The sequence below is a fragment of the Kluyveromyces lactis genome (assembly GCF_000002515.2).
Source record: "Kluyveromyces lactis strain NRRL Y-1140 chromosome E complete sequence".
In the NCBI taxonomy this organism is placed as follows: Eukaryota; Fungi; Ascomycota; class Saccharomycetes; order Saccharomycetales; family Saccharomycetaceae; genus Kluyveromyces; species Kluyveromyces lactis.
The window spans coordinates 344,275-366,182 of NC_006041.1; the positions used below are offsets into that span (position 1 = coordinate 344,275).

Here is a 21,908-nt window from a genome sequence, read left to right on the forward strand (position 1 = left end):
ATATCAAAACAAAAATGGCAAAAAAAGACGAAAATGGAAACTGAGTCATGTGACTACATGCATAATTAGTTACATTTCAACCAGTGAAGTAATCCATGAATGCGCAAAACGCTCCCCTCCAAGTGATTAGCCGGAATAATGATCGTAGCCATTTTGGACGAATCCTGTATAGGGCGATACCGCAGTTATCTCCGACCAAATCATTTCTTTCTGCATCCAAACCTTGTCCTCTCTTAATCATCCGTCTGACAGGACAGCCATGCCAGAAGTTCCACCATTTGCTCCGCTCACAAAGAGTTGTCCTTACTAGATTCTTTGCTGCAGGTCCCTTGGGTCCGTCAATATATTTCCATTGGACAGGACACCATTTCTGTCTAGGATCACTCCATTTCAATTGTTTGTTCCCCCATTGTCCCAAAAAGTATAACCAAGATGTTCCTATTTCTTGCCCTTCCTTCTCGTAGAAAGATTTCCCATCATATGTGAACCCATAGAAACGCAAAGATGGGTCCCATAATGGTCCTCTATCTGTGAAATCACTTAATGCACTGAAGAAAAATGGAACATCATGGGCATGTTGGCCAACACTTGCATAGTTTGCATGTGTACCTCTGGCGCTGAATAACAACGGCCTTTTTATCACTTGAGTCTTGTCAAATTTCCCCTCTGGAGTAACTCTCCATCTATCCTTTTTTTCTATGCATCTATATGTGTAACTCGCGCCGCCCCCATGGGCGCTCATCCAAATATACTGAGGGTCGCCCTTGAAAAACCGAACCAAAGAATGTTCCCAATCACCTATGTGATTACCCCAGGGACCATAACCCATGATGAATGGACCCAAATTGAAGGGATAGAAATAGAACCAATATGCGTCTACCCATCCATTGCCTTTATCAACGACTATAACAATTGATGAAGCATCTCTAGTCAATCCTGTTCCATATTCAGGATGAGTCCCGCGTAACCAAGATGGGTCTTCCTCGAACTTTTCTGTAGTATGTAAATACAGGGTTTCGCTGGATAAAACTTCCCCTGCAACGTTATATTCACCCTTGAGATCTGATATTTTCAGAGGTTCATTTACAACCGTCTCATAATTCGATGTTACCAATTGAAAGTGCGGTACAAAGGATTGGATGTCTCCTGGAAGATATTTTTCTTCGCTGTAAAGATGGATCAACGGTGAATGATCTAGAACATACCTTGGAATTTCACCGTCAGTTAACGTCCGCTCGTGGTCCAGAAGGTCGTTAGGAGATTTTATAGGAGGAGTAAAGTTGAAGTTAGTAAGCGGGTCATCAAGATGGATGGCCGCTACTAGAGTACCAAATAGGTACAAAAACAATATATAGAATCTCATAATCTCATCAGGCTCGTTATAGTTTTCTTTTCAAGTAAATACTGAAAGGTTCTTAGCTAGTTATGACTTTGTTCAGAAGCAACTTTACTGCTTCGTTGCTAAATATGGTTACAATTTTCTATTATACGGTTTTCATTTATGTACCTCATGCAAAGTAAGCATGCTTAACAAAAAATGTTCACGTGACAGATGCATAGCCGTTTTTCTTGGCTTTCTCCAAGAAGGAAGAGAGAAGCGGAACGGAGTGATGCTTTTCGAGCACGGCTTCGAGCTTATTCAATGCGTCAAACTTATTGAGGTTTTCTACATTGATTAGATGTATGTAATACTGAACAATTGGCTTCCGTATCCTGTACAAGGACAGATTTGGTTCTGTCAGTCGCCATTTGTTTCCATATTTCTTGTTCATCGAATGCACGCATTCACGATTTGGGGTAAACCATTCTAGAATAATTGATTTGATGTCAGAGCAGTCGGGATTCATCTCAAAATGATCTTCTGTTAAGGAATAATTCTGAAAGTTTTCGTCACTGTTTTTCTTGTTGACACTGTCACGCGAAGCTTCTCTTAGGGAAAGGTTTAGTGCATCTGCAACCTCAGTACGGACCATGTCACGAAGCGTTGGTTGTATAGAACTGATAATCCGATCAGTTTGCTGTTCCAAATTTTCATTAAATTTCCTAGTTATGAGCTGATTTACCAATTGAGCAACTTCCTCCATGTTTTCATCATCAGATAAAGGTTCTTCTGTATAATTTGGCTTCGATTTCTTAAAAGATGGTTCATAATCGCTCACAGACTCTTCATTACCATTATCAGTTTCAGGATCATAAATGGCTCCTGTCTTATTTCCTTTCTCATTTTCATCATCGCTGAGTTCATCAGCAAAATTAGTCGAAAGAGAACATGGGTCCATGAGTTTGTTTCTCATGTCCTTTCTGCATGATTGTAATAAATCAATTACAAATTGCTTGTTAGATTTCTTGAAATCCAACCTTTGGAATATCTCAAGAAGGACAGTAATCAATTGAGAAAAGCCGGTCGAAGTCTGTAATTGAATCAACTTTTGTAATTCGGTTTTTAGTTGGTCAAGCATAGGAATATCAGTCTGTGACAGTGAGGTACCAATAGGTGTCAGAGTATGTTCATTTTGATCTATCTTGACAGGATTAGGCACTAATTCGGAGACAGTACCAGTTTTATCGATGAGTTGAGCCAAAAGGTGCTCTTGAGACTCTATGTCAAGCGGCAGAGTGCCGGTAAGAAAAGCGATATTCTGCGGTGTCTTTAAGGATGGGTCCAAGAAAATATCATGTGTGGGAAACACTCTATAGAGAAGTGGTAAGCTAGTGACTAGCACTGAGTTCAAAAGATCGAACACTGCCTGAATATCGGGCGGTAAGTCTGTGGGGAACAAGTGCACGTGAACCTGCGGGCAAGGTTGAAGTTTAGTACGATTCATCTTTTCAATGTAAAAGTCAGGAATACCAATGGTGTTTTCTGAATCTGATTCAGCCAGAGTACTTGTATTCTCTGAACTGTCACTGAAATCGGGGAATTGAGGCCACTCTTGGTTAACTTGGAACCAATGTTTTTTAGTGTACGGAAGCTGACAATATTTGAAGATAGTTGGGTACCAATTCCCAAGAGTCAATTCACGAGGATATTGATCCAAGGATTTCCCTCTAATTATTGGTATATGTTCTAATTGTGAAAGGATCTGGTAACCATCCCCTTTATAGTACTTTTTCACACCGTGGAATCGTAGATAATAGTACACTGCCATGGTAAAGATTGGACAAGTAAATGGTGATTGGAAATTGGGAACAAGAACAAAATTAGGTTTACTAGAATGCGCCAATCCACATTTACCATTTTCATCATCCAATATACATTGTAAATCTTTCAACGACACAGTAGTTCTGTCTTCGAAAGACACATTCGTATTGAATTTCCATTGGAAATCCAAGAGTAGTTTTAGCTTATCCTGGCAAGTCTTGAAGTGTTTTGATTGTAAGGAATCCGTACTGGGATTCCATAAATTGATAGAAATCTTTTGTAAGATAGCAATAACATTAGAATAATCAAACTCTAACAATTTCACTAGACCGTATAACCGTTGCTGTAATACAAGAACATCGTTATTTTCGATGTCCAAAGCACGAGAGAACCAAATCATGGCGTCACAAGTAGGTAATGGATCCTTCGCGATATCATCATGCGAAGCAATATATTTGACAATGTACTTTTGAGACAAGAAAAGTTTCAGGTCTGCGCCGGTGAGATCGGGCATCGTTTTCAGCCATTCTGTGTATTTATGCCATATGCTGCGGTATAGATGAGCTGTTCGTGTAGGCAATTCTTTCAAAAGAGAATCAAGTTTGGACATTCAACTTGAGGAAAACAGGAGCCTATATTAGCTTTTCGCCAGCAACCTGAAACCAACCAACTCCATAAGTATCACTTCCTATTGTTAATGGTTGTTGTTTTTATTATTATTATGGATGTTAAAAAAAAGAACTACAATACGCGAAAGACAACTGTTCTCTTTTTTTTTTTTTTTTTTTTTGAGGGGAGCGAAACTGAGAAGAGCATGCATCTTGGAAAAAAAAAACAGTCACGTGAACATAAAAGAAGACCACCTCAAAAACTCCATGATTGTGCTGCCCTTCGTCCCGATCCAAATACGAACCGCTAATGCACCCCACCAGAGAGGACAACATAAGAAATTATACAGACATACAGCTTCTTTGAAAGAATCAATTCTTCCGCCATATCCACCGGGTAACACTACATGCTTGTAACAACAACAACAACACATAAGTCCGGTCCACAGGAAAAAGCGTGATCCAGTTATTATACGAATATCAAAAATTTGACCGATGCCCTCCTTTCCCGAGCCATTAAATTTCATCAAACCAGGCTGCAGCATGAAAAAAAAAAAGTTTGATTTAGAAACCCGTGAAACAGGAGAATTGATGAAGCAACCAGTTTCAACATCTTTGAGAGAGCCAGTTTCTCGCCTTTGGCTAGACTACATACCAACGGTGAAATGGAATTGGTTGATGTGTAGTCTCAGCTAGCATCTACCATCCGTTTATTTTGCCAGTCAATGGAACGATCAAGCAGACCGAAAGGAAAAAAAAAGGGCGATACATTTCCTTTGGTAGAATGTTGTCTACAACAGCAGTTATGGGCCAAACTCTTCGCTCAAAGACAAGTGACACGTGTTTCTAGTGTTCCACTCCACCCGGGGCTAAGGACACAACCAGTTATCCATCCTGTCCAGTTTTTTTCTCTTGTTCAGACCAAGCTGCTCAAGATCCTTTATACCACTAGCCACGTATTTATCTTCGAGATGATTCTTACTGCCCTTTTCTTTCGAAAGAAAAAAAAAAAAGCGGATTTGTAGATTTTTTGATCCAAAAGTCCATCTTCCTGCAGCACTTTATAGGTGCGATCAATTGGGATCGCTTCACCTTACGATGACAAGAAGCGACTAGTGATGAAAAGCGTGAATTACAATTGTTGGGCAGTATACGGTGGCAGAAAGGCTACAGACCGTGAGAAAAGAGTCCGTGCTCTCCATGATCTGGACAGCCAAGTGTTGCGCGTTGTTCTGAACTATGCAACTAGAGGTATATATGGTATATTGTTTTATACAGGGTTTTCCTTAAATATTCCAGCAGCCGTCACTGAAATTTTCTCAGCCATCTAGAGGGAGTTTTAGTTCTACTTTATTTTAGCTTTAATGCAGCGTTAGATTTCGTCGTTTGTCTCGAAATTTTTTTGAGCTGCCTGGTATCTGACTGAGTCTTTTGGGTTCCTTTTTGTATGTAAAACTCTCAATGTTATTGTTTTTGCTTTATTTATTATTGTTTGATTTCTTTTCCGGAACATGGAAGAAATATGAAATTTAAAGATGAGCTTAGTTGAAGCAAGAGTTTTTCATATTTATATATATATTAGTATGCATTGTAGTAATTGAGATATATTAATAAGGTAGATATTGTGTTTTGTAAATTTTTATAGTAGTTGTTTCTAGTTTCCTCTGTCTTCAAACGAGACATCAGATAATCGCTAAGGAAAGTTATATTTATAACTATATCTATCAGCAGATACCGCACATTTTCACTCTAATAAATAATGAACAACGAGGAACTACAATCGATAGACTCGTATGAGGAACAGTTTCCTCAGTCATACGTGCCTGAACCGGCACCTTACGATGGTGCTGGCACTGCAAGTGGTGGGGAAGCAGGTAGCAGCAATTTGAAGTTGGTCCCAACTGAAACTGCTAAATCGTTACAGGACATGGGTCTTACCTCGGAGGTTCCGATCCCTGATTTTAACGCTCCAACCACATCTGTCGCTAAAAACGCTATTTTCCCTGAAGAATATACCTTGGAGACAGCAACAGGGTTGGTTCCAGTGGCTACCTTACATTCTCTTGGTAGAACGCCGACAGCTATCTCAAGGACTAGGACTAGACAGATGGATAGGCAAGACGCTTCGAGTAGCGAAGAGAAAAACGACGAGGAGCCCGATGAGGAATTGCCAAGTCATATCGATAAAGAAGTTGAGTTTGTTACCTTTGTCACTAACGATCCAGAAAATCCTCATAATTGGCCTCTGTGGATCCGTTGGTCATACACAATTTTGATGTCTGTTCTTGTTATCGCTGTCGCTTACGGTTCTGCATGTATCACCGGTGGTTTGTTCACTGTAGAAGAAAAATTCCATGTGAGTCAAGAAGTTGCCATTTTGTCATGTTCATTAATGGTTATTGGGTTCTCATTGGGTCCATTAATCTGGTCTCCTGTTTCTGATCTTTATGGTAGACGTGTTGCCTATTTCATCTCCCTAGGACTTTACGTTATCTTCAACATTCCATGTGCTCTTGCGAAAAATATCGGTACTCTTTTGGTTTGCCGTTTCTTATGTGGTGTTTGGTCCTCTTCTGGGTTATGTCTTGTTGGTGGTTCTATCGCTGATATGTTCCCAGCTGAAACTCGTGGTAGAGCCATTGCATTTTTCGCTTACGCTCCATACTGTGGTCCAGTTTTCGGACCTTTGGTCAACGGGTTTATTGCCATTTCTACCAATAGAATGGATTTGATCTTCTGGGTTAACATGGCCTTCGCCGGTGTTATGTGGATTATCGTTTCCTGTATTCCTGAGACTTATGCACCAGTCATCTTGAAGAAAAGAGCTAAGCGTTTAAGAATTGAATTGAACAACCCTAAGATTATGACTGAACAAGAAGCTCAAGGTATGTCTGTGTCAGAATTGGTCCGTGCCTGTTTATTAAGACCATTGTATTTTGCAGTCACTGAACCAGTCTTGGATTTAATGTGCTTCTACGTGTGTTTAATTTACTCCTTACTATATGCTTTCTTCTTCGCCTACCCAGTCATTTTTGGTAAGTTGTATGGTTACAAGGATAACATCATCGGTCTAATGTTCATTCCAATCTTAATTGGTGCATCTGGTGCTTTAGCCACTACTTCATGGTGTGAATCTCGTTACGTCGCATTGACTCACAAACGTAAGCCAACGCCTGAAGATCGTCTATTGGGTGCCATGATTGGTGCTCCATTTGCTGCTATTGCTCTTTGGATTCTAGGTGCTACGTCATACAAGCACATTATTTGGGTCGGTCCAGCTTCTTCTGGTCTTGCCTTCGGGTATGGTATGGTCCTTATCTATTACTCCTTGAACAACTACATCATCGACTGTTACGCTATGTACGCTTCTAGTGCTTTGGCTACCAAGGTCTTCTTACGTTCTGCTGGTGGTGCTGCTTTCCCATTGTTCACCAGTCAAATGTACGACCGTTTGGGATTACAATGGGCTTCATGGTTACTTGCTTTCATCTCAACTGCCATGATTCTGATTCCATTCGCCTTCTATTACTACGGTAAGGCACTAAGAGCTAAGTTATCCAAGAAGGACTACTCTGCTGACGCCATGTGAATTTCGACACAACTCACTAAATTCAAACAATCGAATAACAATCAAGAAAGAGTAAGGATTAAGTTCAACCAGGAAGTAAGACTTTTACACATAGAATGGTTATCAAGCGTGCAAAATAAAGATCTCTTAATTCCGATACGCATGAGCAAATGACGACCACGACCCCATTCTATTTCAATATATTAATGTCATTTTCGGAAGACACAGGTTGTTACTAGTATGATTTCAGTAGTGCGATTATCCCGTGTTTTCCTTTGACAACATTTTACCTCCCTTTCACATTCTAATAATATCACCAATGGTGGTCCCTTTCAGACACAACGGTAGTTATGATGCGTGGATATACAAAGATGAACTCCGTTCTGGTTTTTCTACAGCTGAAATTTTAATTCCCAGGATAAGATAGTGTGAAACCTAACAAACAACGTTTTATTCCTCCCATCTTCCATTCTGCCAACCCGGAATCTTCACAAATATCTAATCTTCCTAACTGGCGTTAATAAATAAATAAATAATTATTATCATCTTAATCACTAATATACTAATAAAAACTATAAACTATATTGATTATTCAGTTGGTATAAATCGATAATTCAATGAATAAATTCAAACTCAATAATAGAGAGATTTTTTTTATAGACGGCAAACATAAGTGCCAAAGACAAATATTACCCAGTAAGGTGCAAGTCAAATTGTGCCTTCCATTTCATATTAACACTGTTCCTTATCTTGAAGTATTCCGGCTCTTATGTCATCATCAGCATCCTTCTTTTTTTTTTTTTTTTTTTTTGAAGCCCCAGTCTCGTTTTATAAACGCGCGTAGGAACAATGGATTAGTGAAAAGGAAATATTCAATAGTTGTTCAATAGATTATAATTTCAGAATATCTTCTTATACTTTTACTCAAGAAAAGGGAGAAGGGTGGGGAAATAACTGGAAACAACAAGCGAGCGACCAATTACTGATTCAATTGTGGCCATCTTTTCTATAAGAACGGGGTTAGTAATATGTTGAATGATTCGTTGATTTCTCAGCGGCTAAAACAAGTCACTAACTCTCTCGAAGAGCAATTTGCTTTTTGGAGTAGGGACAAAGAAATTTCCCAATCGGCATTATCATTGCCGCTAAACGAGTTTGTCATAGAACTAAAACAGGAAGCTGATCAAGTGATTGCCGCCATCGAAAAGAATGTGAGACATGACATGCATTGGGATACATTACAGACAAAGTGGTCGCAATTGATATCTCACGGACAAGATACACGAGACGCAACTGCTATGAAGGACATTGATGTAGCAGGACATGAGACTCTTAACGATGATATTGTGACAGTGCCTAATGTCTCTACAGACATTGGTTTCGAACATGGTGTAAACGAGTCTCAGGCTACAAACGCGGACAAATATTTATTTGATATAATCTTGCAGTATATGGACATTTTGCAGTTCTATTATGACATGCAACTATCGATGGATCATTACCATGCTCTAGTACAGGCAAGGGACTATTATTCTAAACTCAGAGGATCAGTGTGGAAATACACTGTGATACCGTTCCAATTTTGGAAGCATGGATTCCAAGTATCGACTCTAAGGACTATGTTTACGGCCAAGACTTTGAAAGTAAACGACTTAGTGAATGCCGCTGATATCTTAGCAACACCAACAAGGCTCGTAAACTTCCAATTGGATGATGTATCGAAAAAGCTAACCTCGGAAATTGATTCCCTATTGGTATCAACAGGTGAAGAATTGTCCCGTTTTGAAAACAAGACATATGATGAGAATGATGGCGGTAAAAAAGCTGACACAGAATCGACTTTGAAAGATGTGTCCTTGGATAAAATCATGTCTCGTTTGAATGCCGTGTCCCATCTACAATTCACCATACCAGAAGACGTCCGTATCCCCCCTTGGTATCAGAGACAATGGTTTCAATTGTCTGTGTTGTCCATTTACGGACCTATGCTTTTGAAGAAACTCGTTCAAAACGGACAATCTCTATGGACAACTGTGTCTCAAGGTTCATATGAGTTTGTGTCAGGTCTTTGGGAAAATTGGATCTGGACACCGATTACTCAGATCTGGGACACCGTTAGATTCGATTCAGGAGAATTATATGTCACAACAAAGGACAACTTGACATCGGAATTGAACTCATTAATCCGAATGATTGTCGAATTTCTCCGAGATCGTTCTCCACCGGGAACTAATGTAGATGTTGATTCCTTAACGAAACAGATTATGGACGGTGACTTACAAGATTTTATGAAGATTTATGAACATCAGATCGAGAACCCTGTGAAAAGCATTGTTTTTGACAATATGGTTCGTTCGTTGTTGATTCAATTGCAAAAGGTGAAGGTTGACGGTTCGATGGCTATGAATGGTATCAACAAGCTTTTAAAATCTCAACAATTACTCTTTTCTATTGTGTCCTTACTTCCAGCGCTTTTGATTATTTGGGCTTTACGGAATTTCTTGAGCCATTCAATAAGCTCAGGTGTTGAATGGGCTAAGGATTTGGAGGGCACCAAGTTCACCATCAATAGGTCTTTGAATGAAATTGAAAGATTATTGAATGTGCCACTATCGGAAGAAGTAATCCCTCACGATGAACAGATGAAGAGTCTTGCATTACTCAACTTGGAGGTAGCCACGTTGAAAATGGTTATGGTCAAATATTTACCCAAGAATTATAAACCAATCTGGGTCCGTGATTGTAACGACCTCGGCGATTACGGTTCAACAAATGAAGCTAAGATAAACGTTATTAACAGAATTCATCATATGTATGGCAAATTTATGTAGAAAAAGTAGGTACTGCAAACATCAAATGCTAATTTCTACATATGCGAGCATATGAGCATAAATGAACCGCCAGGTAAATCTATGAGAAATAAAAAAAGGCTTGCAACGAAGAAGAAGAATAAACGAGTGTAATTGGCGGAATAAAACAATGATTTGTGTTTGCTTCTTGGCAAAATAAGACAAAATAGAAAGCCTGAGCTAAAAAAGCTCTATTTTCTGCCTTAGTAAGGTAAATTTATCAAAATTTCTTAGTAAGAAACATGGCATTAACTATCTCTAAAAGATGCTGTTCACCAAATCAGAACCAATGGTGGCACCGGCACCAAAAATGGCAGCATTTCCCAATTTACTTCCGAACTTCTTAAATGCTGCGGAGCCTTGATGACTGCTTTGTTCTTGAGGTTGTTCTTGAGGCTGCTGTTGAGGGTATTGTTGCATTGGCTGTTGTTGCACTGGTTGCTGGTAATAACCGGTAAACTGTGGTGGGAATGGTGATTGTTGTTGTACTGGCGGCTGAACTTGCATCTGCTGTCCAGGTGGAGTATATGCCGCATATTGAGGCAGATTTGCAACCGGAGTTGCAGAAGAGCTTCTCTTTTCGACATCTTTCGTGTCAACTGACTTCACATAATTGCTTGGGAACACACCGACTTGACCATTGCATTTGCCCTTGTACCACTCAGGACTTAACTTTTCCAAGATCTCGATCTTATCTCCCGGTTTCAAAGCTAAATCACCATCCTGTTGTGGTTGAAATGCATATAGTGCTTCCACAATCTCGTTATTTTGACCCATCGTATCTGCTACTGGTGGTTGTGGTCTTACTCTTGGTAACAACGATTCAATATCCTTATATGCTAACTCTGCTAATGCACCTTGCTCCTTCAAATACTTCAACTCTGACTTAATTGTAGCTACACTTTCTTCCACTGATGGCATCTTTTATACTTCCAATTCCTTAATATTTGATAAAATTAAACGATATGGGATATAGTCTGGATCTAGATGATATCTACCTTGTCCCCTAAGTATGACGTAAAAGATATCCTAACTGGTTTCTTCCAATTCTCTTATATCCTCTGTTTTCTCGAGAGCAATATTAACAGGTTTCGTTTACTTAAGTTACCTGTTCCATGTTTCTGGATTGGTTCTTTTTATAAGCCTTGTTCATTTTTATACCGACCGCACGGAAAAACCTATTCCAAAGAAAGGGCCGAGATGAGCTAAGATGAACTGTGTAGGTCAGGAAGGGAATGGGTCACGGTTAAAATTAACTATATAACCGAATGCGACTAATATATATACATCACTCATATGATCGGACTTGTCATCGAGTAACTTGTGCTCACGTTAAATAAAATTTGGACCACAGCACAGCATAAGGGAATCCATGTAGACATTGCAAATAACCCTGCCTTATATATGATCGCGATCAATATACCCACCACAGTTCCCGAGACAAACGCCTGCGCCATGCCTATCATTATATACAATGGGATCATCCAAAAGCCGAATAAGATTTTCTTGTGTGTAGTCCATGCGATTGCACCTGTAGTTCCGTATACTATTGCAAATAGAATCATGGTCCAGAAGATCGTAAACCTCCATATATCGGGGAGGTAGTAGAGATATGCGACGCTGAACTTACCATTGTTCATGGGCCAATATAAGGATGGGAAATCGGGCACCTGATACCCAACAGGCACATCTCCTGTAATGAAGAATGTTCTTTTGATGTTATAAGTGTTAGTAAAATTAAAGTTTCTGCGGTTTAAACGGCGGATATAACGCTACCATCAGACATACTTCATAGCATTTGCTTATTAGACCGTGGTTATACTAAATGAGTAATGAGATTAAGCCCAAACAGTTACTAGCTACGAGTTTTCTTTAATTTGTTTTATCCTTTTTCTCAACATTGCATGCGCGAATAGTATTTTAACAACAAAAAGCTTCAATTCTTTAATTAATTGTAAAGGTAAAGACGTTTTCGACAGTAGACTGATTGAATGATGATTACATTCTAAAACACATACGTACTTATATATGGCAGTGAGGATAAAGGCAGTTAATGTCCAGTAGTTGAACACATGTGTTGGATGACTTGTCGTTATCGTTAATCATCATCCTTCTTTACTATTTCGGTTTTTTCCAATAGTGTAGCGATCTCTGTTGGTTTATAGATCTTCTGGTATATCTTCCCCTCGGCATCCTTGCTGATGGTAGCGAATTCTAATCTTTCGTGGGTCAACACACTTGAATCTGTAGTCTTAGATAGAGTCTTTAGGGCTAGTTCGATGGCCCCATCCAGAGTGATATCGTCTTTATAATCCATTTGTAGTAAAGTTTGAGCAGCTTGTGTGTTGGCACCAACAGAGATGGCTTTCCAACCGGAATAGTTACCAGATGGGTTCGAGGTATACAACTGGTACCCGTATCTGTCATCATAACCAGCATAAATGAACGAAACACCAAATGGTCTCAAACCACCATGCTGAGTATACCCTTGCTTCAAATCGGATAACCTTCTTACTAACATTTCAACAGGTATTTCCTCATTATACGTCTTCAAATAGCTCTGAGCCTGTACTCTGGCTGTATTTATTAGAATCTCAGCATCTGCAGTTAACCCAGCTACTGCAACCGTAATATTATCGTTCAACTTGTACAATTTCTCACTTGAAGTATCTTGTTCTAATAGTTTCGATGTCACTTTTCTTTCAGCTGCTAATACAATACCTTGTTCAGTCATGATACCAATCGCAGTACCAGCATGTGAAATGGATTCTAAAGCGTATTCAACCTGGTATAATCTTCCCTCTGGCGAGAAAATGGTTGTTCTCGAATCGTATCTTCTGGACCCCATCTGTTCTGACTTCTTAGTTGTTCTTTATATTCTCACAGACCAATTACCTGTACGCTCACAGAAATGCTCTTGCTGCTACTTTCGATGAACTTTAGCTACAAGTTTAACTATCTGGTTGAATCCAATTGCTGTTCAATCTCTAGTTTCAAAGGTTTGCCACTGGATTTCTTCTAACTTTGATTGTATTTTATTTCATTTTAAAGGTCGACATTAAAAAAAAAATAAAAGAACGAACCTTTGTTTAACGGCTCTTCAATGGATTTTCTTAGTGAGAACAACCCAGTGTACGAGGTGGAAGACCTGTCTCAGAGATGTTATTTGCATTGCTGCACCTGTCTGTGAAAGTAAAGTTTTAAAGTTTTAACTAAATTGGCGGAGAGCCCATTGTTCCTATCTGAATCAAGTATGAGCGAATGGAAGCGATTTAAAGATCCTTCGGGGAATTTCTACTACTTCAATACGAGGTCCAAGGTATCCACAAAGGAAAAACCAAAAGAGTTCGGAAGCCAGCAAGCTGGTATGAAGGAATTGAGAGTGCCAGTGTTCTGTTTACCTCTACGAAACTACTGGAACCTAGTGATTTGTAAAGATGGTTCCAAATTCTTTCACAACGATGAATCTAATGTGTCCCAATTCAAACTGGCGGATGATGAGAGTAAAGCTTTGTTGGATAAAGTTGATACATCTCTTCTTGCATTGCTTATAGGTGTAGCACGAGGGTTCAATCTTCGAAATGACCGTGACGTTTATGGAGAGATCAGAGATGTTTTACAAGCAAAACTCGACAGTAACGACAAAGAACAAAACGATATCACTGAGGAGAGACCACAAGTAACAAATTCTAACGTGGACACGGAAGATAAATCCGAATCGAGTAATATTTTAGTTTCTGGTTACTCTTCCTCATCAGATGATTCTGGTGAAGAATCAGAGGTAGAAGAAAAGAATGATCCATCTTCTATAGATGTTAAAGAAGAGGATACGCTACCGTCGTTGAATAACACGGAAATAGAATCTAAGTTCATTCAATTACTTAATGAAATTCAACTAGATCCTTACTCAACTTGGTCGATCCAAGCAAAGCGGATAATGCATGATCCACGCTATTATTTGATTACTTCTAATGACAAACGGGATGAACTATTTCAAACGTGGTGCTCTCAACAGCTCAATAATTCAAATAATGATAATGAAAATAATGCACAAGATTCAGCTGAAAACTCAGATGAAGAAGATTCAGACGTTACTCTAGAACCAACAAAGTATCACTACTTGGCACACATTATTTCAAAAGCGAATATCACTCCTGAAACCCTATTCTCTAATATCAAGAAAGAAAATAAATCTCTTTTCAAAGAACTGGAAATCAATAAAACTCTTACCAAGAAAGAACAAGAACAGTTTGCTTCCAAGGTAATCGCCTATTACAAAAGAATGGATAACCTACAGCGCACTGAATTATTCAAAAAGATGATGAAAAATAAACTTCGGTTTCCTCCGATATCGGAAAAGTTATCGCAGTTGATGCTAGAAGAGACACCGTCGGACTCTTTTAAGTTAGAAACTCAACTACTTCAATTGGAGAACGCGCTACTTATTCTTGATAATCTTCAAAATTCCTACATGCAAAATGAAATTATGTACTATATTCTGGGTATCAAAGACAAACTAGCCGCTCTGAAAGAAATACTACGAGATCAGTATTCTAAATAGACATTTCATCACACTCTTCCTCTGCTTCTTGCTGCCGAGCTTCTAATATGTCTAAGTAATCAATATCAAAGACCGCCAAAAATTCTCTATGCAATGATTGATGCGTTCTGATGTCCAGTGGCAGAATATGATCGTGGTACTCCAAAGTTATCCTTCCGTGAATAGGAGTTCCTTCAGTCAAAGGATATTTCTGAAGAAGGTGACGGAAAACTTTGTCAACAGGCTGTCCATCAAGAGATTGAACTGGTAGCATTCTGGAGAACCTTTCAGACATAATGGACGTCTTATCACCATTCTCAATGCTTGTATCAGTCTCCGTATCCCATCTGTCATCTATGTCACTTAGTTTTAATTTATCAAAATCTACTGGCAAAAGCTGATCATCAGGGTCAGTATTTGGCCGATCATCTAACCCCTCGGTCCCTAGATCAAGAACTTTCCCTAAAGCCTTCGATTTCAAAAGAGCATACATGGAACATGCTTCAGCAGAAAACGTCGACCATTGCATCAAAAACCTTTTTAATTCGTAAACGTAATCTTCATGTGGAACAAACTCGAATTCCTTATCGTTTAATACTTCTTCTAAAATGAAACACACCATCTTTACTTTCCCAGACATCTCAGCCTTACGCGATGTTGCAGAGAAGAACTCCTCACCATAATCATCTACATACACTTTTGAAGGATTTTTAATTGAAAAAGCTTCAAAACCCGCATCATTATACTCACCTAGCAGTCCTGAAGACACACCCACGAAAAATTCTTGTAGCAACATTTTTTTCTCAATTGCAGAAAGTTCAATAACTCCTTGTCTAGAGAATTCAATTGCAGCAACCCTTTCGAATTCTCCAGTGGGTGTCCAGCTAAGAATCCCCAATTGTTTGTTCTTAGTCGATTCTAAATCATAACTCCTGGCAGGATTGCCTCTTAGACCGAATAACAACTCATACACGTAATGGATGGACGAGAAAGTGTACGACCTATGTGTCAAGTGATAGATTAAGAGCCTTCTGTGCCCATGGCTCATCATCAACTCATCGAAGATTTTCCACCCTAAGCTATCATTGCAGCCTGAAAATGGAAAAGGCTTTATAATTCCTCCATCATCATTAAAAATTGCCGTAATAACTTCATCAGTAGAAAAAGGAAGCACTTTCAAATCTACCTCTGCAGAAGTGGCCGTAATTAATTTCAGTAGAATTTGTTCTTGTTCTAGCTTCACACATGTTGCAATACTTCTCAATACCGTACAGGCTTGAGAAAACGTTACGTTTCTATCTGGTAATCGTCTCAACAACTCAAAGAGAGAAACTTTGTCCAACTTAGACAAAAATTGGTAATCATCCATATAATATAGATTTAATCCACGAGGTATATCCCTCCAATCATCACCGTTTTTATCATAACCTGTTGTAAGATGAGAAACGAAATCATTTTGAGAGTCTCTGTGCGTCATTAAAGATGTGAAAGCAACAGCATTGCTACTTTCGCTAAACGTTTGAGGGGTTTCAGCTTCATTGATCTGCCCATTCTCATCCAATCCAACAACGCTTTTTTCACCATTATAGTCATCATCATCGTCATCGTCATCATCGTCATCATTGTCGTCTTCATCACTAAACTTGCAAAGGCAGCGCTTGTAGAGTCCCCTAAGCATTCTGAATCTATTTTTCTGTTCGAGTTCATTTTTAGTAGATGTAAACATAAGCTTACCATCTGTTAGCTTACTTGTATCTGCATCATTGTAATCAAAGTACTCATAATCAAACATATATCTGACATCTTCATCAATTCTATCTCCTTTTTGTATATCAGTCAATAATTCAACAATTTCGTCATAATCCATACCTGATGGTAGGAGTGCTGCGAAATAATACATTTCATATGTGTAAAGAGCCCCGTTGCATAATTTCCTTCCATGAGGAGACATGAACCCACCAAAAGGTTGATGTTTAAAATCGTGCAACTTCTCATCCACATGACCGTTGAGAATCGTTGCGATAATTGAGCGCAACGCAGAAGCTCCACGAATGACTGCACTAACAATTACTGGAGTACCATATAGCATCTGCATTTCCTCAAACCTATCTATTTGCAAACCTAACACTAATGCTGAACTTAAACCTCTCCATGCTCGAAGCATCATAGGTAAGAATGGGTTCAACCTCGGCGGCTTATCAGAGTGCATCTTGTGCATCGAATAGAAAGATAATCCTGCAATCATATAAAGAATTTCCATTTCGGGCGGAGAAAGATCGTATGGGATCCACGATGTCATGTATTTAGGGTATGCATCAGGGCTTCTTGCTTGGATATCTTTCAAATTGTCTAGAGATCTATAATCCCAAATCTGCAACATCTGCAAAATAGCCAATGTAATAGTTTCCAAATTTGCGCTCAAATGAATTTTCCAGACTTTCTGGTAATTGGGTATCAGTTTAACAATATAAGCAGTCAAAGAACCTAGATACAGGTCATGCAATAAATCCAATGAAATTATATGAGAATCGTTTGGAGGAGGTTGAGTCATGGGATCCGCAAATAAGCAAAGTGAGTTAAATTGCTCTGCAAGGAGTGGATGAGGCTCTTTGTGTAACCCAAGCTTAAAAAACAAATTAAATCGATCAGATTTGCCATTCAAGTTTAACGGATTGTGATCATCTTGTTTTGACAACGGTGGATTATTATGCCCAGAATTCTTTCCGTATGATTCTAGTGAATTCAGCCGTATATCGCCAGTTTTCAACTGAGAGAGAGCACGAACCATATCATTACCAAAATTCCCTAGAGTAGATAAAAAAGTAGAATTACGTTCTAAAATTGTAGTTGGAGATTCTGCATGTGATGTGGACTGCGGAGGGGTAAACCATTGGTAAGAACCATTAAATTCATACAATCGGTTGTATTTCATTAGACATTGCAAAAACTGCGAGCCGTCAAGTTTCTTAAGAACACTTTCTATCAAAGGCTTAGCATTATGCAAATAATCTAGTAAAATGTTGGATGTATCCCATAGTGGTGCAGTGAATTTGGGGTCCTGATTCGTGAGAAGAAATCTCATAGCCATTTTAAACGACTGATCTGAATACCTCTCTAAATCGATATGATCCGTTTCATTCCTTAAAACCCACCCTAGAAATAATGACAAAATATGCTTATCAGTTGCCCAAGTACCGAAAAGTGCCACCCAGTAGGGATCGTTCATTCGTATCAGACACTCAACCCCATCAACGTCATTTGTTCGTTTGGCATCATTAATCAATTGTGTGACAACCGCTTGTCCAGGAACCGTGGTAAAAAGAGCAATGACGAGTTTTTCTAACAGTACGCTCTCATCAACATCCGAATCGGCCAAAAATAATCGCTGAACAGAACTCTTTTCCTGTAGCATGGTAAATTGGAATGCGTATGCAAATTACACGGCGCTAGAGAAAAGGGTTTTCTCTATAGTCCAGAAGAGTGAGTCTTAAAACAAAACAAACGACCGATACCAGGGTAAGCAGTAGCAGCTCTTCCGTTCGTTCCTCTTCACTGACTCAGTTAAGTCCAGCTCAATCCTCTAAAAGTACACCCAGCTTCATTTCATTCGATCTCTCATCCCACCTCATCTCATGTTAGAACATAAACTATAATAGTATTATAACATTTGATATCTGTAAATGTGTTTTTCAAAAAAAAAAAAAAGATGGGTTCCTCCAAAAAAGTTCAGTAACGTGATATTCACGTGAATATCACATTCCTTTAAACATTTGTAATACACCCACACACCCGCCCCGAGATACCAATCCTTGATCCGATATCGCCGAGAGCACCAGCTAACACTGCATATACCGTTAGCCGGTTTTTGCATTTCTTTACTTAGTTTTTCAGAATTTGGCTAATCTCAATTCTCACCCATAAACTGAGCTAGAAACACGCGTGGTACCCGAAGGTTTGCCCGCTATTTCCCCCAGAATGTTTGAGTCTTACACAAGAAAAACCAGGGGTGTGTGAAGTCTTATTTAGACACATAGTGACATAGTGTGAAAACGAGTCGGATTGACTCGGTGAGCAACGTATGACATATGCGGTTTCATCATCCTTTGATCTGACATATATAAAATGAGTATATATAGTTCAAGGGTTTAACGCTTGGATTATCGTCTCGAAATTGATTACTTAGTTGCTTTAAGTATTTAAGTATGTGAAATTACGTGATTTTCCTAAAGCTCGGTGGATTAATATTTTCAGAGGAAACAGGGGATTAAATCGTTTATCGGAAATATCGTGTTTTCTTGTCAGACTATTTAAAAGCAAGGTCTGATAACGTACTGTCGGACAAATAAGAATCTAAACAGGTTTTACTATCTAGTTGAAAGCATCAAAGCATCGAAAAAGTATAATACAACCATAGGAAAATGCCATTTCCAAAGTCCAAAGCCACACAAATGTATAGACAGCTTCCTCGCGTGCCAACGACAAGGTTTCTTGCGCCACAAGAACTCACGGCTGACATTTTGTTCAGCGGATACAGGCCTATTGTGTCTCCGCTGAGGGATAACCCGCTATTCCAAGCGAAAGTGAAGGAACTAGAAGTGGAAAGGGAGAAGAATGGGGGAGGTAAACTAAAGTCTAAGGCAGCTTTCGCATCCGAACCAGAACATCCATTCATGGCCGGTCCCAACGGGACCGGAGGGATCTTATCTGGGGGCGTGAACGGGACGTGGCGTTATAATCCACGGATACCAAACAAGTTGTTACAAAGCGCTCTTTGGTCCAGTAGTGCAATGGGGATGGAGTTCTACCCTGAATGGAACGATGTACCTAATAAAGTATCTGCAAGTTTGAAACCTTATCAGTTGGATCAACCACAGGATAAGAAGATGACCTTGAAGTTCCCACCAAAACAGACAGATGAACTTTCCGACGAGAAGTCGGTAGATCAATACGAAGAAGTGGTTCAAGAGTATCTACAGCAGTGGAAGCTGAAATAATGCACTTTATTTTGGGAATGGACTGATCCTACCCCATCGCTGCATACATTAAACCTATCATTCAATTCACCGTTTTAGAGGAAAGCTGGTCTTAACTTTGGAAAACTCATTAATTCTTATCAATCGGATACCACAAATATACACATAAACAAGCTGCAGGCTCAAGTCTCATCCGGTGCCCTTCTATTTTTTTCTTCCTAATTATTACAATTCAATGCTCTTCACATCGCAGCAACCTTATTCGACATCTTACTTGATTCGGACACTACACGCCGTTCACCTTGTACTTTCACCCTGTGCCATGGTAATTGAATTTGCTTTTCAGTTATTATGGCATAGATTGGATTAAGAACATTCGTAAATTTCCCAGCAAAGTCTGTTCTTTAAACATATATTCGTTAACATATAGTATAATTAACATGCTATAGAGGCATATATATAATAGGCTTTTCCACCACAGTTTTTGGAACGCAAAGCCCGGAAAATCTAAACCCCGCCTTCACAACTTGAACCATCTTTTCTTGGATGGAATCTCAGCGATACATTCTAATTCGACTTTCAATTTATTGTTGGGGAATGCAACGACAATGCACGATCTAGCAGGTTGATTAGGGAAGAATTCTTTGAAAACTTTGTTAACGATACCAGCGTAACTACCATCGGAAACGAACAGCAAGATTTTCAAGACCGAATCAACAGAAGATCCAGATACTTCAAGCACTTTCTTCAAATTGATCATGGAATTTCTAGCCTGTTGTTCCAAATCCTCAGGTAGTTCATTGGTAACAGGATCTGTACCAACACAACCACTACTGAATAGTAACTGATTCCCCGATTCTGTAGCGAACCCAGGTGAAATTAATGGGAACCCGTCCTTAACCCCAACGTCTTTCCATGTAATCTTTCTAGCCATTTCTCTTTCGATAATCAAGTGTCTCCACCCCGCGAACAATAGGGAAGCTAGGCAAAAAGAAAGTACTAAGTCAAAGTAACATACATTTGTGTATAAAACATGTACAAAGGAATATAAGTTGCATCATTTCCATCATTTAATCCTTTTTCAATCATTCCTATTCAATTTCACTGCAAGGAAAAATGAAAAATCCAGCCATGTTGCTGTGTATTTCTACGTAAAAGTCGTACTCAAACGCGTGCCAACCGCGCCTCCTCAAGTCTATACCTAACAATCTGCACGTAGGCTTCATAGTCAGCATCGTATATCTGGGCAATGTCTAGATCTAGTGGCGAGTCCAAACCAGGGTCTGCCAACAAATCTCTTATAGCTCCAACAACATCTAGCAAGGTATATATCGGGGTCCATGCATCTTTCAAAAGATCTAGGCAAATCTCGCCCGTGTCCCACTTCACGTTAGGGTGAGCCACGGTACGTGGCTCAAACAGAACCCGAGGACCGCCACTGATCGGATACTTTTCCAGATCTATGGTAATGTTCAAACCCAACTCAAACCCTTCAAACGGCGATTCTGACGGGCCTTGGAATCGACATACCCATTCGGATAAGTCATCATCATCTACCGGTGCAAGAAAACTGATCCATGAGAATTCAGGGGTCTGCAACCGTTTCTGCAACCCCATATACTCCTTAACAATCCTACTCATCTTCGATCTTTAATTTCCCATGTGTGTGTGTGTTTGCATGCATGCGTGCTTGCGTGCGTGCAAAGACCGTCAATCAATCAATCACGTCACAGAATTGAACCAAATTGAATAATTTTCAGTTCTTCAATAAGATATAGGAAAAAAATTGCAGCAAATCACCCTTTCGGCGATGGAGTGCTCAGGCAACAAAGTTGTCAAAATTTCTTCACCCAGTTACTGCGTATTACGGGTATTACTGGAGAGCCAGATAACTTAGTGGTCACCAAATTGCCAAAACGCTTCAAATGACAACTCAAAATAAACCACGTCCGTAACCTAGTTACCCAGATATACTTCACAGGACAGACCCTGAGGAGAACGTAGCCAACACAACTACACAACTACACATTGCTCTACATTCTACAGAGTAAAAAACATACTCGTCATCGATGGGGCTTGGCCCGTTACGCTCCCATCTGCATTCACGGTGTGTCCTCAGTTCTTTTTTTTTCTTGCCTCGTTTCATTTCTATATTTAATCGTTGACGAAATGCCCCGCTCTATGAAGGCTTGTGCTTGTTTCCCGTGTCGAAAGTTGGCGATGTGGGA

At 39.4% G+C, this 21,908-nt stretch overlaps 12 protein-coding genes across 12 annotated transcripts; 4 read left to right on the forward strand and 8 right to left on the reverse strand.

Moving 5' to 3' along the window:
- Positions 1-76: 76 nt before the first annotated feature.
- On the reverse strand, positions 77-1,363 carry KLLA0_E03785g (uncharacterized protein; the record flags this gene model as incomplete). The annotated part of the gene is made up of 1 exon (XM_454114.1): positions 77-1,363. The coding sequence occupies one exon, from the start codon at positions 1,361-1,363 to the stop codon at positions 77-79; it is 1,287 nt and encodes a 428-aa protein (XP_454114.1).
- Positions 1,364-1,541: 178 nt separating this feature from the next.
- On the reverse strand, positions 1,542-3,752 carry CBF2 (Cbf2p; the record flags this gene model as incomplete). Its single annotated transcript, XM_454115.1, has 1 exon — positions 1,542-3,752. One exon carries the CDS (start codon positions 3,750-3,752, stop codon positions 1,542-1,544), a length of 2,211 nt encoding a protein of 736 aa, XP_454115.1.
- A 1,757-nt stretch (positions 3,753-5,509) lies between these two features.
- On the forward strand, positions 5,510-7,339 carry KLLA0_E03829g (MFS transporter; the record flags this gene model as incomplete). Its single annotated transcript, XM_454116.1, has 1 exon — positions 5,510-7,339. The coding sequence occupies one exon, from the start codon at positions 5,510-5,512 to the stop codon at positions 7,337-7,339; it is 1,830 nt and encodes a 609-aa protein (XP_454116.1).
- A 1,007-nt stretch (positions 7,340-8,346) lies between these two features.
- NCA2 (Nca2p) lies at positions 8,347-10,149 on the forward strand (the record flags this gene model as incomplete). Its single annotated transcript, XM_454117.1, has 1 exon — positions 8,347-10,149. One exon carries the CDS (start codon positions 8,347-8,349, stop codon positions 10,147-10,149), a length of 1,803 nt encoding a protein of 600 aa, XP_454117.1.
- Positions 10,150-10,425: 276 nt separating this feature from the next.
- On the reverse strand, positions 10,426-11,088 carry KLLA0_E03873g (SH3 domain-containing protein; the record flags this gene model as incomplete). The annotated part of the gene is made up of 1 exon (XM_454118.1): positions 10,426-11,088. One exon carries the CDS (start codon positions 11,086-11,088, stop codon positions 10,426-10,428), a length of 663 nt encoding a protein of 220 aa, XP_454118.1.
- Positions 11,089-11,459: 371 nt separating this feature from the next.
- MAY24 (May24p) lies at positions 11,460-11,960 on the reverse strand (the record flags this gene model as incomplete). The annotated part of the gene is made up of 2 exons (XM_002999347.1): positions 11,460-11,877; positions 11,956-11,960. 2 exons carry the CDS (start codon positions 11,958-11,960, stop codon positions 11,460-11,462), a joined length of 423 nt encoding a protein of 140 aa, XP_002999393.1.
- Positions 11,961-12,265: 305 nt separating this feature from the next.
- PRE9 (proteasome core particle subunit alpha 3) lies at positions 12,266-13,015 on the reverse strand (the record flags this gene model as incomplete). Its single annotated transcript, XM_454120.1, has 1 exon — positions 12,266-13,015. One exon carries the CDS (start codon positions 13,013-13,015, stop codon positions 12,266-12,268), a length of 750 nt encoding a protein of 249 aa, XP_454120.1.
- A 405-nt stretch (positions 13,016-13,420) lies between these two features.
- URN1 (Urn1p) lies at positions 13,421-14,728 on the forward strand (the record flags this gene model as incomplete). Its single annotated transcript, XM_454121.1, has 1 exon — positions 13,421-14,728. The coding sequence occupies one exon, from the start codon at positions 13,421-13,423 to the stop codon at positions 14,726-14,728; it is 1,308 nt and encodes a 435-aa protein (XP_454121.1).
- Positions 14,721-18,119, reverse strand: CAF130 (CCR4-NOT core subunit CAF130; the record flags this gene model as incomplete). The annotated part of the gene is made up of 1 exon (XM_454122.1): positions 14,721-18,119. One exon carries the CDS (start codon positions 18,117-18,119, stop codon positions 14,721-14,723), a length of 3,399 nt encoding a protein of 1,132 aa, XP_454122.1.
- Positions 18,120-19,125: 1,006 nt separating this feature from the next.
- Positions 19,126-19,701, forward strand: SUE1 (Sue1p; the record flags this gene model as incomplete). Its single annotated transcript, XM_454123.1, has 1 exon — positions 19,126-19,701. The coding sequence occupies one exon, from the start codon at positions 19,126-19,128 to the stop codon at positions 19,699-19,701; it is 576 nt and encodes a 191-aa protein (XP_454123.1).
- A 499-nt stretch (positions 19,702-20,200) lies between these two features.
- KLLA0_E04005g (RidA family protein) lies at positions 20,201-20,614 on the reverse strand (the record flags this gene model as incomplete). The annotated part of the gene is made up of 1 exon (XM_454124.1): positions 20,201-20,614. The coding sequence occupies one exon, from the start codon at positions 20,612-20,614 to the stop codon at positions 20,201-20,203; it is 414 nt and encodes a 137-aa protein (XP_454124.1).
- Positions 20,615-20,844: 230 nt separating this feature from the next.
- On the reverse strand, positions 20,845-21,321 carry PEX4 (E2 ubiquitin-protein ligase peroxin 4; the record flags this gene model as incomplete). The annotated part of the gene is made up of 1 exon (XM_454125.1): positions 20,845-21,321. One exon carries the CDS (start codon positions 21,319-21,321, stop codon positions 20,845-20,847), a length of 477 nt encoding a protein of 158 aa, XP_454125.1.
- Positions 21,322-21,908: the final 587 nt, after the last annotated feature.